The sequence below is a fragment of the Desmodus rotundus genome, chromosome 5 (assembly GCF_022682495.2).
Source record: "Desmodus rotundus isolate HL8 chromosome 5, HLdesRot8A.1, whole genome shotgun sequence".
Taxonomy (NCBI): Eukaryota; Metazoa; Chordata; class Mammalia; order Chiroptera; family Phyllostomidae; genus Desmodus; species Desmodus rotundus.
This window is the reverse complement of record NC_071391.1, coordinates 116130781-116148275: the sequence shown is the minus strand read 5'-3', so window position 1 is coordinate 116148275 and position 17495 is coordinate 116130781. Positions and strand designations below refer to the sequence as shown.

Below are 17495 nucleotides of genomic sequence, written 5' to 3'. Positions count from 1 at the left end.
CACACCAGGTGTCCCCACTGGTGTGTCCCACTGTGTCCCCAACTTGAGGTGCTCAGGTGTCCAAATGGCTCCTTTCTTCCTTCAGGTCTTTACCCACAAGGCCTTTAGTGGTCACTCCAGATAAATCACAGCTGCCCACCTTTCCACTTCTCCCCCCTCCTTGCTTTATTTTTCTTCTTAACATTTATTATTATTTAATACATTGTGTATTTTTCTTGTTTTACACCTGCCTTCTCCACTAAAATGTAAGCCCCCCAGTGGCAGGGACTTTGTTTCCTGTTGTGTCTATACAGCTATATTTCCAGTGCCAGGTACAGAGTAGGTATTCAGTCAAAATTTTCTGGATGAACAGATGAATGAAAGTAGGTGATAGTGATGCTGGCCTAGATTAGGCTTTTATCCGTAGAAATGGTAAGGAAGGACAGTACATGAAATATTTCAAAGAAAAGCACAATAGGAGGAAGTGAGCAAAGAGCTTTGGGAGGGGACCCCGTCTTCCAGCCTGCTGGACTTCAGGTGGCTGCTGCCGCAAAAGCGGGCGGAGTTGGTTAGGAGGCTGTAATGGTGGGGCTACAACACAAGTGTCAGAAACAGGGATGAGGTCTCCGAGTGTTCTGGGTGGATTAACATACAAAACTACTGAAATGGATGAAACCTGAGCAGATGTAGAGAGAGCAAAAACTGAAGTCTGAGATCTGAAGAATGCTCACAGTCTACAGTGGAAGAAGAAAAGTCAGTGGAGGAAAGAACATAAGCATTCACCATGAAAGCCCAAAGATGTAGAAGGACACAATGTATGGAAGCCAAAATAAGGGACATTTCAACAAAGAGTTGGTGATCGACAAAGTAAAGCTCAGATTCCTGGGTAATGAACACTGGACACTGAAGCTCTCTGAGCATGAGTCTGTGTAGTGAAGGTGGCTTGCTGTGGGGTAAAAGAATAAATAATGAGAAAATGTAGGCAGTGGGTATGAGCACTAAAAGGGAAAATAAAAGAATTTTTCATGAAGAGTCAGACAAAGACTTTGCCTAGACAATAGTGATCTAAGATGGTTGGGGGCAGGAAGGACTAAGTTCGTGAGAGAAATGATGATACGGGAGTGGGGATGACCTCAAGGGAAGGACGCTATACCAATAGCAGAAAGGAAGGGAAGGCACAGAAGCACAGGCTGGGAACGTGGCCTCTTGTGAAGCTGCGGGCTTGAAATCTGAAAACTTGAAGAGTTGGGGGGCCACGTGCCCAAAGATGGTGAGATGAATCCAAAGCAGTGTGTATGGGAGGTGAGGGGGTGCTGACCCCAGAGCCTCCATCTTCAGCATAAATGGGCAGGAACCCTCCTTTCCAGGGAGTCAGCAAGGTGAAGGCAAGCAGAGAAACTCATAGGGCTGTGGCTGGCAGAAATGAAAGCCCTTTGTTCTTGAAGTGGGGCACTGAAATATTTTTTAAAATTCCCTAGGAGATTGGTATGTACTTCTGGCCACTTTCCTCAAAGGATCAGTTAGGCAACCTCTGGGTGGCAGTGCCATCTGTGCTGACCTCAAAAGGCAGGGTGTACAGTAAGTAGGCATGCGGGTCTATACCGTGCTGCCTTTTTTCTCTTTCATTGATTCACTCACTGATTCATCCCAGGCTTTATTTATTCGGCTTGGTTGGATGTACACTAGTGCCCACCCTCTCCTCAGAGGCCCACCCCCTAGAGTGGGAAAAGGGACTGACAAACTCCTAACCTACAGGCCAGTCCCCTGGAGAGGCTTTGTCTCCCTAGCATCTCTGTTCACATCTGGGGGATCCAGCCTAGCTAACTCTGAAGGTTTTGCCCGAATAGCAGGTTTCATGCCCCTCTAAGAGCCCCATCCCTCTATTGCGGAGAAAGGGTGCTTGGGCTTCTGTGAAGGGCTAGGGAAGGCGATAAAGTCTATCTTCTCCACCAGGATAAAAACACACCGGCCAAAAGTGCAGAAGCTCCCCACCCTGGTCTCAGAAGGGGCTGTTGCCCTAACCGGGTGTGGCTCAGTTGGCTGGGTGTTGTTCCGCAAAGTGAAAGGTCACCTGCAAAATGAAAGATCTGCAGTCCGTGCGCGTGGGTTTCAGGTCTGGTCCCCAGATGGAGCGCAGGGCCAGCAGGAGAGGCAACTGATCACTGTTTTTCTCCCACATGAATGTTTCTCTCCCTCTCTTTCTCCCTCCCTTCCCCTCTCTCTAAAAATAAATAAAATCTTTTAAAAAGAGAGAGAGAAAGAAAAGGGGATGCTGGCGGGTTGAGAAATTAGATGATGGGTGTGGACAAGGTTGGGGACGGAAGTCACATATTGATGCCCACTGCCTCCCTCCCCCCAGACTTCAGACAGAGGCTGCTGAGAACACTGAGGGGCTAGTGGCTTTGGGTGGGGAGAGAGCCCACTCTCTTTTCTTTATTTTCCTGTCCAGATGCCCAAATATCATCCCTCCATTCCCTGGAGAGAAAAGACCCCTCACCCTGCCCCAGGCACCAGGCTGCCAGCCCATCTGCTGGGGAGAAAGAAGGGGCAGAGCCTTTCCCAGGAGATCCTGGAGAGTCAACTGGAAGATTCCTGCTCCCAGGGAGACCCATCTACTAGACTTAGAAGGCATGTTGGCTCCCACGGGGTAACGAGCAGCCTGAACTGAGCACAGCGTGGGCTGGAATCGAGGGCCGAGGGTTGGCACAGCGGGGTGGGGCCCTTTGGCCACCACGTGTCCGAGGCAGGCCAAGTTGCTCATTGGTGCCAACCCGCCGCGGCATGGGTAGGAACACCCCCTCCCTGCGCCCAGTCTCACCGGCTTGGAGGCGCCAGGGCCCCCCCGGGGCCGGGGCAGGCCGGGGAAGGTAATGTAATTCCGACCCAGCTAACCCGATTATGGCGGCCTGCACCGGGCCGGGCGGCGGCAGGGGCGGGTCTAAGGCGAAGGGGCCCGCCCGACCAGGGGTCCCATCCCCGGGAAGGACGCAGAGTTCACACACTCCCACCTCCCGGGTCCTCTGCCAGAGGTCATAGGGTCACCAAGCTGCGTCCGCCTTTCCCCACCTCCCTTCTCCGACACGCTCCAGGCACAGTTCCCTGCGCTTGGGTAGGGTGCAGCGTCTGTGGGAAACAGGGCGGATGGGATCCTCTGAAGGCTGCACTGAGGTACCATGTGTCTCCTGCGGCGCTTTCGTCCTCCCGCCTTTGGCGGTGGTGGTGGTGGTGGGGATGGGAGGGGGAGCGCGTGAGAACAGACTTCCTAGGCGCAGAGTGGAGGGGCAGAGTCCCTTGTTGGTGGTCTCCGGTCGGGGGCAGAACGGCAGCCCCAACCTCACACCGGCCTGAGTCGTCCGAGTTGAGCCAAGGGTCTGCTTTACCCTGATTTGAGAAAATCGAAATTCTGGGAAACAGGGCACCGATTGCTGGCGCTCCCGAAAGGAGCTAGGGGTCCTGCGGAAGAGGCCTGGAGGCACTGGCCCAGAGCGGTGGTTCCCCGCCCTAGCCCACCCGACGCGCCCTGCCACCGCTTCCCACACCTGCCCTCTTCCTGGGCCTTCGAGTCGCCAGCGCCGTTCCCCAGCAGCTTCCCTTCGCATCCAAGAAGCCACAACGAGATCTGGTCTTCCAGGGCGCTTAGGCGGGGGGCACAACGAATCCGGGAGTCCGCAGGCAGGACCCATCGGGAGGCAAAAGAGTGGGGGGTGTGGGAAGAGGCACCTGCGAGGAAGCCCTAAGGCGGGGGCCGGCGAGGATGGAGTAGCCTTGACCATCTCGGCTGACTCAGCGCGTAGTCTCCCGTGCTCTGGCCCCTCCCGGGCTGAGCCTGGTTCCTAACACCCTCGCCACCTCTTTACCCCACCCCCACCATCCCTGCCGCCCAGTCTCCCCCTCGCTCGGCGCACACAGGCGTCTCTTCCCCTTTAATGGGCCGGGCCCCGCCCCTACACTCCCCGCAGCCCCCACTGCCCACTCGAGGCAGATCTGTCAGTCACTGCCCCAGCCAGAGCCTGCCAACGCGCTCCACCTCGGACTCGGGCAGAGGCCGCGCCAGCGCAGCGTCCATCTGCGCTTCGGAGACAGAGGGGCGCTCCCGGGACGCTGGTCGGTCGCGCTCCACCGGGATGCGAGTTCCTACACCGACGCCCCGCAGAGGCCGGCATGGGCGCGGCTACTCCCGGTGACCTGGGATGAAGCTGTCCTGGGGGGCCGGGCGCCCCGCCGCGGCCGGCTCGGCGGGTCCCTGAGGCCGCCGCCCTGTGCGCTCCGCCGCTGCGCTCCCAGAGCTGCCGGGGCGCCCTGCACAACCGCCCAACCTCCTGCGGTCTTCCCCGACTTGGACCGATGGAACCTGCGGTGCTGGCCTCGCACAACCTCCCACATCATGAACCAATCAGCTTCGGCATTGATCAGATCCTGAGCTGCCCGGAGCCCCCCGGGAGCGGCCTGGGCCCGGGTCGCACAGGCCAGGGCCATGGGGACGGTGCGGCGTTCCCAGGTGGATTTCACGGAGCCTCAAGCTACGGCCCCTCAGGCTCCCTGGGCCCGCTACCCGGCAGCTCCGGCGTGGGCCCGGGCGGCGTGATCCGCGTCCCAGCGCACCGCCCGCTGCCGGTGCCGCCGCCCGCGGGAGGCGCGCCCGCGATGCCCGGCCCCTCGGGCTTGGGCGGCGCCGGGGGCCTGGCGGGACTCACCTTCCCTTGGATGGACAGCGGACGCCGCTTTGCCAAGGACCGTCTCACCGGTGAGGTTGCCCAGCCCCTCTATCGTCCTGTCACTCACTGGCCGGGTTTCCTCATCTTCGACCCTTCGGATCCAAATCCCGGTCCCCTTTCACACTCCTCCCCCAGATCATTTCAGGGGATCCCTCCCGCCTTGTGTCTCTTGGTCCCACTGCTGAGAGGCAGCGGGACGGGAGCTGCTGTCGATGCCCGCGCGCTTCTCTGCAGTCCACTGTGCACAGCACGGGGAGAGCAGGGTGAGGTTATGCGGCCGGTTCTGCCTCATCCGAGGGGGAGGCCGTTTCTTCCCAGCCCTCTCCCTGGTTTGGTCTGGAGGCCTCTGCCGTTGCGGGGCTGAGCTGAGGGCGCCGGTAAGGCCCGGGCGCGGGAGCTGTGTGGCCTGGGCAGCCGCACTGCCCTCTCAGGGGCACCTCGAACCGCCCCGAAAACCCTGCCCCGCTCTCTCTTCCGCCCTGCAGCCGCGCTCTCCCCCTTCTCCGGGACGCGCCGCATCGGCCACCCGTACCAAAACCGGACGCCCCCGAAGAGGAAGAAGCCGCGCACGTCCTTCTCGCGTTCGCAGGTGCTGGAGCTGGAGCGGCGCTTCCTGCGCCAGAAGTACCTGGCCTCGGCGGAGAGGGCGGCGCTGGCCAAGGCCCTGCGCATGACCGACGCTCAGGTCAAGACCTGGTTCCAGAACCGGCGCACCAAGTGGCGGTGAGGCGCGGGGCGGGAGGGGCGCGGGGCGGGCGAGGGCCGGGCCGGCCTCGCTGACTCCACTTCTCCGCCCGTCCAGGCGCCAGACTGCGGAGGAGCGCGAGGCGGAGCGGCACCGCGCAGGACGGCTGCTCCTGCACCTGCAGCAGGACGCGCTCCCGCGGCCGCTGCGGCCGCCGCTGCCCCCAGACCCGCTGTGCCTGCACAATTCGTCCCTCTTCGCGCTGCAGAACCTGCAGCCCTGGGCCGAGGACAACAAAGTGGCTTCGGTGTCCGGGCTCGCTTCGGTGGTGTGAGATGCGCCCGCCTGGCCTGCCGAGCCTGCTCGGGGCGCGGTGCCCAGGGCTGTGCGGCGTGCGGCCGCCCTCGGCTCGGCCAGTAGCCGCGCGACGCAGGAGTAGGAGCCGGCCTTGGGGCTCCGGCCCAGGGCGCCTCGGCCACCGCGGGCTCCCAGGGCAGTGTGGCACGCTCGCCCCTTTCCCACAGGCGTTTTCCACTTCTACTGTCTTTTTGCTGTTGGCACCGGAGGCGCCGAGAGGCCGGGACCTGCCAACGAGGTGCGGGGAGGGGGTGCCGGTCGATGCCTTCCCGAGGGACTCGGATTCTTCGGCTGGGGGGTGGGAACTGCGGTGCGGGGCCAGAACAGGTAGAAGGTGGTGCTGCGACGGGGCAGCCGCACTGGTTGAGTCGGGACTGGAGGTGCGATGGAAGGAAGACGCCAACGACAGCGGAGTCGTGTAAGAGGTGCTGGAGAACAAGTCCGACTGAGGCAGAAACCGGAGTGTTACCCACGCTGGGCATCTCATCCTTCTGTCAAATAACCGCTAAGGATCCCTTCCTTACTCTGAGCCTCGTGTTGTTGTGCGTGTTCAAACTCCTGACCAGGCCTCCCACTCGAGCCTCACGACGCGCCCGGGCGGCCGGGGACACGGCCACTTCTCTTCCCTCTTTCACTCGATGAAAGAGAAAATCTAGGAACAGGAATCCCGCTGAGACAGAGAAGAGGGAGGAGGAAGGAGTGGACAAAGTTAGTGGGCCCAGTGGAGTTAGGTGAGCAGAACTTGGAAAATAATTAGGAAAATAATCTGATAGACCCAGAAAGAATCAAAGATAATTTCAAGGCTGGAAATGGAGGGAATCGGGAAATCAGTGGTGTTATGGCGATGAAGGGGAAACTGGGAAGATAGGAGCAGGTTGAACTCTGCAGGCAAAACTCAATGCTAAACCTAGAGAGAATAAATTCTGGCGAAGTGCCTTTGGGGGAAGCAGGTTGACATCCACAATGAGGTGGAGATAGATGGAATGATGGGGACAGAAACTCCGAAAAAGGAAACTCTGAAGAGAAAACAGAGTTCTTCCTCTGGATTAAACATGTTTTTCCACGAAATTCTACAAGCACATTTACAATGTGCAAGATGATGGAGGATATCGAAGTTAGTGGTCCAAGGGAAGAAAAGGAAAAGGAGTACCCAGCTGCAAAGAAAGGAAAGCATGATGTCCTTGAAGTATTATTTATTTATTTATTTATTTATTTATTTATTTATTATTGATTATGCTATTACAGTTGCCCTGATTTTTCCCCATTTGCCGCCCTCCACCCAGCACCCCCCACTCCCTCAGGCAATCCCTCTACTATTGTTCATGTCCATGGGTCAAGCAAATACGTTCTTTGGCTACTTCCTTTCCTATACTGTACTTTACATCCCCATGGCTATTCTGTAACCACCTATTTGTACTTCTTAATCCCCTCACCTCTTCACCCCTTCCCTTACACACCCCTCCTGTCTGGCAGTCATCAAAATGCTCCCTATCCATGATTCTGTCTCTTTTCTTCTTGTTTGCTTAGTTTGTTTTTTAGATTCAATTGTTGATAGATTTGTACCTTTGCCATTTTATTGTTCATAGCTTTGATCTTCTTTTTCTTAAATAAGTCCTTTTAACATTTCATATAATAATGGTTTGGGAACTCCTTTAGTTTTTTCTTGTTTGGGAAGCTCTTTATCTGCTCTTTGATTCTAAATGGTAGCTTTGCTGGGTAGAGCAATCTTGGCTGTAGGTCCCTGCTTTTCATGACTTTGAATATTTCTTGCTAATCCCTTCTAGCCTGCAAAGTTTCTTTTGAGAAATCAGTTGACAGTCTTATGGCAACTCCCCTGCAGGTAACTAACTTCTTTACCCCAGCTGCTTTTAAGATGACTCTCTCTTTATCTTTAATCTTTGGCATTTTAATTATGTTGTGACTTGGAGTGGGCCTCTTTGCATCCATCTTGTGTGGGACTCTCTGTGCTTCCTGGACTTGCATGTCTATTTCCTTCACCAAATCAGGGAAGTGTTCTTTTATTTTTTTCAAATAGATTTACAGTTTCTTGCTCTTTCTCTTCTTCTTCTGGCACCCCTGTGATGAGAATGTTGGACCTCTTGAAGTTGTCCCAGAGGCTACTTACACTATCTTCATTTTGCGGGGGGGGGGGTTCTCTTTTCTTGTTGTTCTATGTGGTTTTATGCTTCCTTGTGTTCCAAATCATTGATTTGATTCTCAGCTTCATCAACTCTACTGTTGTTTCCCTGTAAATTCTTTATTTCAATTAGTATATCCTTTGTTTCTGACTGGATCTTTTTTATGCTGTTGATGTACTCTCTAAGTTCCTTGAGCATCCTTATAACCAGTGTTTTGAACTCTGCATCTGATAGATTGCTTATCTCCATTTTGTTTAGCTCTTTTTCTCAAGTTTTGATCTGTTCTTTCATTTGGGCCATGTTTCTTTGTCTCCTCATTTTGGCAGCCTCCTTGTCTTCTTTTCTTTATATTAGGTGGAGCTGGTATGACTCCCTGTCTTCGTAGCATGGCCTAATGTAGTAGGTGTCCTGTAGGGTCCAGTGGCACAGCCTCCCCTTTCAACCAAGCGGGGTGCTTGAGGTGTACCCTTCATGTGGGTTGAGTACACCCTCCTCTTATAGTTGAGCCTTGGTTGCTGTTGGTATATCAATGGGAGGGATTTACCCAGGCCAGTCAGCTGCAAAGATTGGCTGTGACCACTTACCACTAACCTCCAGCCTCAGTGGAGGATCAGATGTTCAGGGGTAGGGTGGTGGTGCTCTGCTGTCCACTGGGTGCATGGACCCTGGGATTTTTCGGGTGGTCCAGGCCAAGGTCAACCCCCCAGCTGTGTTTCACCTGGGGCCACCCTGACTGAGCTATAAAGCAATCTGAGATGGCTACTTCTTGTGCTGGGCTTGGAGATTCCAGGGTGAAGCCAAGTTGTGAATCCAGGCTGGCTGCTGCTAGTGCTGGGCATGGGGCTCACTGAGGCCAGCTTTTGAGAGGATTTAGGAAGTTGTGAAGCATTAGCCAAGACCAGTCATTCAAATGGAAAAGCTGCTTGGGGGACCTGTAAGTTGGGAGGGGCAGAGTCTCTTGAGATCTCCAAGTCAGGTCAAACAGTGTTGGCCAGGTTGATGGAGTCACAGATATGGCACCAGCTTGCTGGCTCTGTGGCTCTCTGGGGGGAGGGTTTAGAAAAGGGACAGTGGCCTCTGTTCACCTTGATGTCAGATGCTACAGTTTCTCCCAGTATGCCACTGGTACCTCTCAAGCTGCTACGCCAGTGCTGGAGTTCAGAGGGAGTGAGTTTCAGTAGATAAGTCCATGTGTGTTCTTAGGAGGAACTGTTTGGGGCTCTAGCAGTTTCTTCCACTGACTCAATCCCTGTTGGTTTTTGCAGCCAGAAGTTGTGGGGACTTACCTTCCTGGCACTGGAACCCTGGGCTGAGGGGCCTGGTGTGGGTCTGGGACTCCTCACTCCCAAGATATCCCTTCTGAATTTTTATCCACCACACGTGGGTGTGTGACTGGCCTGTTCCATGTCTGCACCCCTCCTACCAGTCTGGATGGATATGGTTTCTTTAATTCTGTAGTTGTCAGACTTCCATTCAACTTGATTTCTGACAGTTTCAAGTGATGGTTGTTCTATATTTTAGTTGTAATGTTGATGTGGTTGAGCAAAGAGGCAAACCCTGTCTGCCTCTGCCACCCTCTTGACCAGAAGTTCTCCTTGAAGTTTTTAGAAACATTTTAGCTTGTGGGTGGGTCAGGGGCTGCTGGGAAGCCATCTGATGGAAAGTTGAGAGTTTGGGAATGGTTGTAATAGCCTTATGGTTTAAGAAGGAGCAGGACTTAGGTTGTATGAGGATGAAAGGGAAGACTTTGATTCCTATAGCACCCCCATGCTTCCTCCCCCTGGAGATAAGAGCAGTGTGATAGAAGGAAGAAAGCTTTAGGCAGGGTCAGAGGCCAACTGTAGCCAAACAACTCATGCTCTGTGTTAGTGGCAGCTAGTCAGCCATAGCACAGAGTCTTTTTTTAAAAAATGATTTTATTTATTTATTTTTAAAGAGAGAGGAAGGGAGGAAGAGAGGGACAGAAACACTGGCATGTGAGGAACATGGGTGTGAGAAACACCAGTTGGTTACTTCTTACATGCCCCCACCCAGGGACCTGGCCTGAAACTCAGGCACGTGCCCTGACCAGGAATCAAATCAGCAACCTCTTGGTTTGCTGGATGATGCTCACCCCACTGAGCCACACCAGTCAGGGCCATAGCACAAAGTCTTGACCAGAGGTGGGGACCTGACAAGGGGATATTGCTGGAGGAGTTGGTCCTGAGTCTTTGATACTGTGTCATCTCTAACTCATGAATGTTGTACATGCTGCTGTGGCACCAAGCTCAAATTTGGCAACATAGGAAAAGAACTTTTATAGCTCAAAACGGAGCACAAGGGTAGGTTTGGCTTAAGTTAGGGATACAGAAGCATGTCAGTCCCTCTCCAGTAAATAAAACAAGGCTAAGGAAAGGATCCGACCCTACGTAGATTGTGGCTTACCCAATTCCTTTCACTCCAAATCCATCATTTCTTGAGACTCAGGTTCCAAGATTTATATTCAACCCTAAACTTTCGGCTTCTAAATCTGGCTGGTTGCCTTGGGGCTAGACTGAGGGAGGACTGAATGCAATGAGATGAGTTCTGCTCCATCCCTTAGGCAGGTCACTGCAGGACACAGGCATGTCCCAACTCTTGGGCGGAGGAGGATTCATTCTCTGTTGAAGAATCTGCCATTTCTTCCCTCAGCTGGTTCAGGAAGTCTCTGCTTTCACTGGGGGGCAGGTTACTCAGGAAGTATGGAGGGGCCAACTCCACCAGCCTGACAGAGAGGGTCATAATTAGATGATCTCTAATACTCTCATAATACAGATTTTAAAACTTCTCACTGTCCCTTCCACAAACCCTATCTTCTCAAATCATGTTACTATAAACCATTATGATCCCCTCTTCTTAAAAGCTCTCTAACTCCCCAGCCATAATTTTGGCCCCAGGAAGAGGAATGGGCAGGGTAGGAGGAGTGTCAGTAAACTCACATCTGTGGTTGAATCTCAGAAACAATGGAAAGGCAGTTGTCTTTGGAAATGGAGAAATTGTGGTAAAGCACCCATGGTGGAGGCCTGGCTGCAGCCCGGCGGCTTCGGTAGCAACAGTATGGGGACAGCTGGGCCACGTGCTTATGGGTTAGGAGGAGGTAATTTCCAGTCCCATCTGTGTCTTGGGCCACCTCATTGAAAGGCAAAGAAATTGAAGGAATAAGTTAGAAGGGGGCAGATAGTAGAAAAAAGTAAAGGGGGCTGAGAAAGAATTAGTAAGGGCGGTGAGAGTATCAAAAGTAGAGCATTACCTCTAGATGTTATAGTCCCTACCATACCATATGACATTTTCAGAGCTCCTTGTACCCCAAAGCCTCGAAGAAAGTTTCCCCTGGTTCTAAAAAATCCTCTGAATGGCCACCAGGACCTGTTTTAGAGGTGGCATACCAATCTTTGGTCTCTCTGCCTTCTGCTTCTTTTATGACCCCAGTTCTTCCCTCTAACCTTAAGGAAGTATCCAGACACCAGTGCTTTCTGAAGGTCTCTGCGATTCTTCTCAGAGCCAAAGGCTGGCTGGGACAAGGGAAGTTCAATTCGTTGCATAAGTTCTAGGAGTTCTCCTCGAAGTTTCTGGGCTTGGCACAGTGCCGCCCAGTTTAGACCCCGGGCCTGGCACCAAGCTTTATCTGCTCCATCTAGGAGAAGAAAGGGACCAGGTATAACCAGTCTTTACGATCCCCCCAAAGAAGCCAACCCTTGGCCAAAGGGCCTTGTCTTCCTGAGCATAGAGATCTGTCAGCTGGTTGCATGCAACTTCCTCTTCGGAAAATCTGGGATTTTATAAGAGGATGCAGGGTGGGCCACTCACTCTGTATAAAGGCTTCATACACTTGGATCAGAGAACTGTGATCACCATCCGCATGTTCCAGGGCCCGACGTAAGGCAGCTTCTTCTGCACAGAGTGGAGGATGGGTAAACCCAGGGGCAGCTGGAGGCAGAAGACAGGAAGGTTGTTTTGGGGAATGGGAAAGGATAGCAGCACAGGTGGAATGGTGAAAAGGTAGAAATGCCACTTTGGGAACTTAATTCAAAAGACATTGGCCCTGGCTGGTGTGGGACAGTAGATTGAGCGCCGGACTGTGAACTGAAAGGTCACAGGTTCAGTTCCTGGGTAGGGCACATGCCTGGGTTTCGGGCCAGGTCCCCTGTGGGGGGCAGTTGGGGGTGTGCGAGAGGCAACCAGTTGATGTTTCTCTTGCACATAGATGTTTCTCTCCCTCTCTCCCTCCCTTCCCCGCTAAAAAATCAAATAAAAATCTTAAAATATGTTTCCTTAAACAAAAGACATCGATAACTTCTACATGCTATACACTTTTTTAGACACTAAAGATAAATGAAAGGCCATCTCTGTCCTCAAGGAGTCTGGTGAAAGAGACTAACAAGCAAACAGACTTGATGAGCACGATCGGTGGTGGGCCAATATTTGTACTTGGAGTTTGAGCAGGAATTAGTTCAGGGGAGAAGGGGCAGAGAGAGGATTCGAGACAGTGGGAAGGGCAAGTTAGTAGCGTGGCATGAACTGCAAGCACCCAGTTTGGGTGGCAGAAATGGCTGGCATGGCAGACTTACAGGAGATAAAGCTGGGGAGGTAGGTATGGGAGAGGCTGGATGTGCCAGGCAAATGGGTTTTACGTTCTGCCTGGAATGTAAAGAACAGCTGTTGGAGAAGAGTCTTTAAGTAAGAGAGTTCAGGAGTTTGAAGAAGCTCACAGAACCCAACTGAGCAGTGACAGGCCCTGACATTAGCACTGACGGTGAGTGTGGAGGAGAGTAGGTTAATTTAAAAACTTTAGGAGGTAAAAATGAAAAAAACCTGCAGAAAGATTAATCTGGAATGGTGGTACTGGAGCAGAGATGATGGTGTGATTTTGTGAGAAGGTTGCTTAAGAAAGTGGTCAAGTTTAGTGGTAGGCTGAAGTACTGAGGACTATGCTGCTAGGAATGTCCATCAGGAATCGGCCATGTGAATCCAAGGTTCAGAAGAATGGTATTGACAGGGACATACAGGTTTAGAAATTTTAAGTGTGAAGGTGCCCCTCTGACCACAGGTGTGGATGACTTGCTTAGAGAGTTCAGGGAATGAGAAGATGAAAAGGGGCAAGAATAGAAAACTCTGAGGTCCAATTTACGGTGGATGAGCAGAAGATCAAGAGCCCAAGTGACAGATGAACGGAATGGGCAGCGTGGTAGGATGAAAATCATGAGGAGAGGTCACAGAAGCTTAGTGGGGCAGTTTCAAGGTGGGAATGGTCGACATTCTGAAGTGTCAAAAGGTCATGAGTAAGGGCTCAAAAGTGTTCACTGGATTAGGTCTTTGGGAGGTCACTCGTGAGCTGAAGGCTGTCCAGTGTTGGTGCGGGCCTGAAGCTGGAATGTGCTGGGTGAGGACTGGACGGAGTAGGGTAGAGATTATACCGTCTAGCAGAAGGGGAGTGCAGGGTCGAGAAAGAGGGGTGTGGATTTTAGTGATAATGGATAGGAGAGACTGAAGCATGCTGAGAGGAAGAACCAGCAGAAGGAAATGGCTGAAGAGACAAGAGAGGGAAACTATTAAGCCTGGTTCTGTAGGCACTGTGAGAGGTAGGAACCGGAGCACGGGAAAGGGCTGGCCTTCGGAGCACCAGAACACCAAGCGGAAGGACTGAAGTAGGCGCAGGCGCCAGTGAGAGAGGGGTTATACCAGTGAGCATGGCAGCGAGGGTGAGCATCTCATCCACACAGTCAAACTCGCAGGAGGCCAGCAGGGCTTTGGCCAACTCAGGGGGCAGGGGGAACTCTGACAGGATGACACCCAGGTCTGACAGGTCCCCGTTATCATCCAGGGCTGCCAGATAGTCCAAGTCTTCCAGGGCCTGCATCAGTGCTTCTGGAGCTGGTGAGGAAACAGGGCTGATAGAGCAGGGAGTCTCGGGGTCTGGCGGTCAGAGAGCAGGGCATGGCAGGAGGGGGCTCACCAGGCCGGTCCAGGAAGTGACACTCCCCTGGCTCTGCAATCTGTCTCCTCTTTAGCAGTAATACGAGGGGGCTCAGATTCTCCTCACACACCCTGGGTGAGGGCAATGGGGGAGCTTCTAGTTCTTGGAAGGACTTAGGATACAGACAGAGGCAGGATCCTGAGGGGGAGAAAGACCTGGGAAAGACCACTGTAGATCTCTCGGGGCTCGCGTGTCAGTGACCCTTTCGTGGCTGATCTCAGCGAGGGCGAAGGCTCTTACCTGGGGGGGCCCCTCTTGCCCGCAGTTGTCTTGCCTCTGCCTGACATTTGCTGATTGGCCTCAACACTTGGGATTCTGCTCGGATCTGAGGACTGTACACCTGTTCATCGCCCCCCAACCAAGGCCAAGACAGATCAGAGCAGGCCATTTATATCTTTAGCCCCTGCACCCCCTCACCTCTGTTACTCACGCTTTGAAGCTCCAGTCCTGAGTCAATGACGTGTCGAATGGAAGGGAGGGAGAAGGAGAAGTCGGCCAGCCAGTGCGTGACCACAACCTTTCTGGCACCCGAGTCTATGTCCTCATACACAGCCTGAACAGCTTGACCATGGCCTGGGTGAAGGGGCAGCACCCGTGGTGGAGGCCCTTGGATGGCCAAGGCCCCTACCTCCCTGGACAAGGATTCACAGCACAGGGAAATTTCCTGAGGAGAGGGGTGGGGTGTTAGGGTAGTTCTCACCTTTTTGGGCCATGGACCCCTTTGAAAAACTTAGGAAAGTTATGGCCCTTCACTCTGAATAAATGCACATACTTATAAAAGTAGGGGGTGTTACAATTTCAGGAATTCACCGAACCACAAATCTCTGCACTAGAGGGAATCAAGAGGGTGGTAGACCTCTTCACCCTGAAAACCTTGCTTGCCGCAGGACCCCAACCGAGCGAATACTGCAGCTCCAGTGTTTCTTACACTGCGGTGCAAGGAGCACCTCCTTTTGCAGCCTGGTTTGTTTTTTTTTTACCTCCTCACTGGGCAGGTACACTAGCACGTCTCCTGGAGCTTCCTTTCGACACAATTCAAGCACAGCCTGGCAGGCAACTTCCACTCGATCAGCAGGGACTGTGTCCATGTAGGTGGGAGTGGGACACCTACCAGGCCCTCTGGGTACATGTACAATAGGAGGATTGTCCCAGAAGGCTTGGAGCTTAGGCTCAAGGGCTGGGTCAGTAACCACGACCACTCTGGGGTCCCGTGGGAGGTTTCCCAGCTTGGTATCTCGCAGCAAACCCTGGAGCAAATCTGAGGCCACTGACCGCTCCTGAGCCTCATCCAGCACCAGTACATCCCAGGCTCCAGTGCCCCGGGTTGAGGCCAACTCCTGAAGCAGCAGCCTGTCCCAGCAGAACCTGTTGACATTGGCAGTGGGCAGGGGAGTCAGTGTGGACACTGACCAGGCCCAGAAATCCAGGGGAGCTTCTCCCCATGGGCCCTAGATTTTGATAGTTAAGGTCAGAAAAAGAGATCTCCTGGGCCTGTGGACCCTTAACAGTGACCCACAGCCTCACTGACTGATGACACTTTGTTCAGAAGCTGTAGTCCAGCTGGGAAAGTGAGACTTTTGTGATGAGGGGGAGGATGAGTGTCTGAGGTCCAGGCCGGGGTTACAGAGCTTAATTCAGCATTGCATAAATCATGCATAATACATGATTTAAAGGGTGAGCTGGGTGCTCATTTTGGCAGCACATAAAATTGAAACAATATGGAGGTTAGCATGACCCCTGTGCAAGGATGAGGTGCAAATTCATGATGTATTCTATATTTAAAAAAAGAGGGGGCTGAGCTGGGCTGAGAGAGTGTATGGTGAGATGTCATACGACTAGGCTTCTTTCTCCAGGGTGAGGGGAATTAGATTTTAATCAGGCCTGCAGAAGGCCTCACCTGAGCAGGGTGTGGGGCCCAGTGCAGTCCTCCTGGGGGATGCTGTAGCCAACCTCATGACCCAGGGTCAGGTCCATCTCATCAGCAACCTGCAGGGCCAGGCTCAGGGCTGCCAGAGGGTAGGGCTGAGTGACAGTTACCCGGCCCTTCTGGAACCCCCTTGCCAGCGCAAATTCTGCACACCACTGAGGGATCTGGGATAGAGGTAGGGAAGGACAACCAGCCATCAAGATGCAGGACTCCCATTAGAAGTGCAAGGGGAGCTATGGCCAGCTTAATCTCTCCTTATTTGGGGCTGTACCCTGGTCCCTCAGAACCCTGGAGCCAGCCTAACCCAACTCCCTTTGCCTACCACCCCCCTAATTCCTGGCAGCCCAATCCCCCCTTGCTCAGGGAAGGGCCAGTTCCCTGGCCCCTCCCCTTGCCCACCCCCAGAATCCACCCCCCGCCCTCCCACCTGGGTGCTCTTGCCAGAGCCAGGCTCTCCAGACACCAGCACAACTCCACTGGGGCTACTTTCCAACTGCTCCAAGAAGATAAAGCGAGCAGCCCAGATGGGCAAGGCTCGGCGCTGCTCAAGCAGTTTGTAGTAGCGAGAAGAGAAGGGGAGCCCGTCAAAGGGGTTCACAGCCAGTTCAGACTCCCCAGGGCTCAGGCCAGACTCTTCTGCCAGCCCAAGCAGCTGAGAGGCCATGGTACCTCACTGGTAGGACCTACAGAAGGCAGGGCAGTTATTAAGGCTTCATACCATCTTTCCATCTCAGCCCTGATTCCTAACCTGTACCCTCAGCTGATAATGCACAGGGGTCCATCCTTCCCAGCACTTCTTGCCTGCTAGGCAAACAGTGGAGACCTGAGTTTCCAAGTAAGGGACTAACAAAACTGATTACCCCTTAGTCAGGTAGCAAAACTCCTGTGACTGTCACAGGGGCCCTCAGGGGCAGCAGGAATTATGAAACCTATGGGAAGGACCCCAAGGGAAAAGGATAAAGAACAAGAGGAGGGGGCACAAATCGGGGAGTAGGGCCACAAGGATCCTGGATTCAAACCTGCTTGCAGCTCTGAGACGTGTCAGAATGGCAGCCAGTTCCAGAAGCACCCGGCTAGTTACCTTGGCCAGTGTGAAGTACAAAGGTAAGTTCCGGCTCCACCCTGGAGCTGGGCTCAAAGGCAATTCTAAAGACTGCATTTGGGGTGGAGCCATTTGCTCCACCTTGTTTAACCTGGTCAGGAGCCTATGGAAACAGGCTCCAGCTGCCACACTGAGCGTGTGTGAACTCTATAGACACCATGTACTGTGAAAGGCATCCTGGGACTTGTATTTTTGTTTGTTTTAAAAATACTTTATTTATTTACTTTTAGAGAGAGAGGAAGGGGGAGAAACATGTCAACTGCCTTCTCGGCACCAGATCTGGGGACCAAACCCACAACCCGGGCATGTACCCAGACCAGGAATGGAACCAGTGACCCTTCATTTTGTGGGGCAACACCCAACCAAGTCACACTGGTGGTCAGGGCCTAGGACTTGTGGTTTGGCAGCTGTTTCGTCACAAACCTGGGCTCCACACCCAAGCTATGTCCAGTTGCTGTTGGATCTTGTTTAGTTACACTTTCTTAATGCCACTCATCTCTTGACGTGAAGAGGTGATTTCCAACAGTTCCATTCTGACTGCCCCCCACAAACCTACAAGGACCTCATCCCCGTTCCCCCGACTGAACAAAAAGGAACCTG

General features: G+C 53.3%; 2 protein-coding genes and 1 pseudogene across 2 annotated transcripts; 2 read left to right on the top strand and 1 right to left on the bottom strand.

The window, feature by feature from the left end:
* The first annotated feature begins 3982 nt into the window (after positions 1-3982).
* Positions 3983-6752, top strand: TLX2 (T cell leukemia homeobox 2). The gene is made up of 3 exons (XM_053924911.2): positions 3983-4723; positions 5180-5417; positions 5497-6752. Exons 1-3 carry the CDS (start codon positions 4324-4326, stop codon positions 5711-5713), a joined length of 855 nt encoding a protein of 284 aa, XP_053780886.1. The 5' UTR covers positions 3983-4323; the 3' UTR covers positions 5714-6752.
* Positions 6753-10146: 3394 nt separating this feature from the next.
* Positions 10147-17388, bottom strand: DQX1 (DEAQ-box RNA dependent ATPase 1). Its single transcript, XM_045193784.3, has 12 exons — positions 16813-17388; positions 16221-16476; positions 15764-15957; positions 14847-15231; positions 14297-14530; positions 14107-14206; positions 13846-14004; positions 13572-13763; positions 11700-11819; positions 11336-11526; positions 10832-11022; positions 10147-10617 (listed from the first exon to the last, which is right to left on the bottom strand). Exons 2-12 carry the CDS (start codon positions 16455-16457, stop codon positions 10461-10463), a joined length of 2160 nt encoding a protein of 719 aa, XP_045049719.2. The 5' UTR covers positions 16458-16476; positions 16813-17388; the 3' UTR covers positions 10147-10460.
* LOC112303146 (U6 spliceosomal RNA) lies at positions 15550-15648 on the top strand (annotated as a pseudogene).
* Positions 17389-17495: the final 107 nt, after the last annotated feature.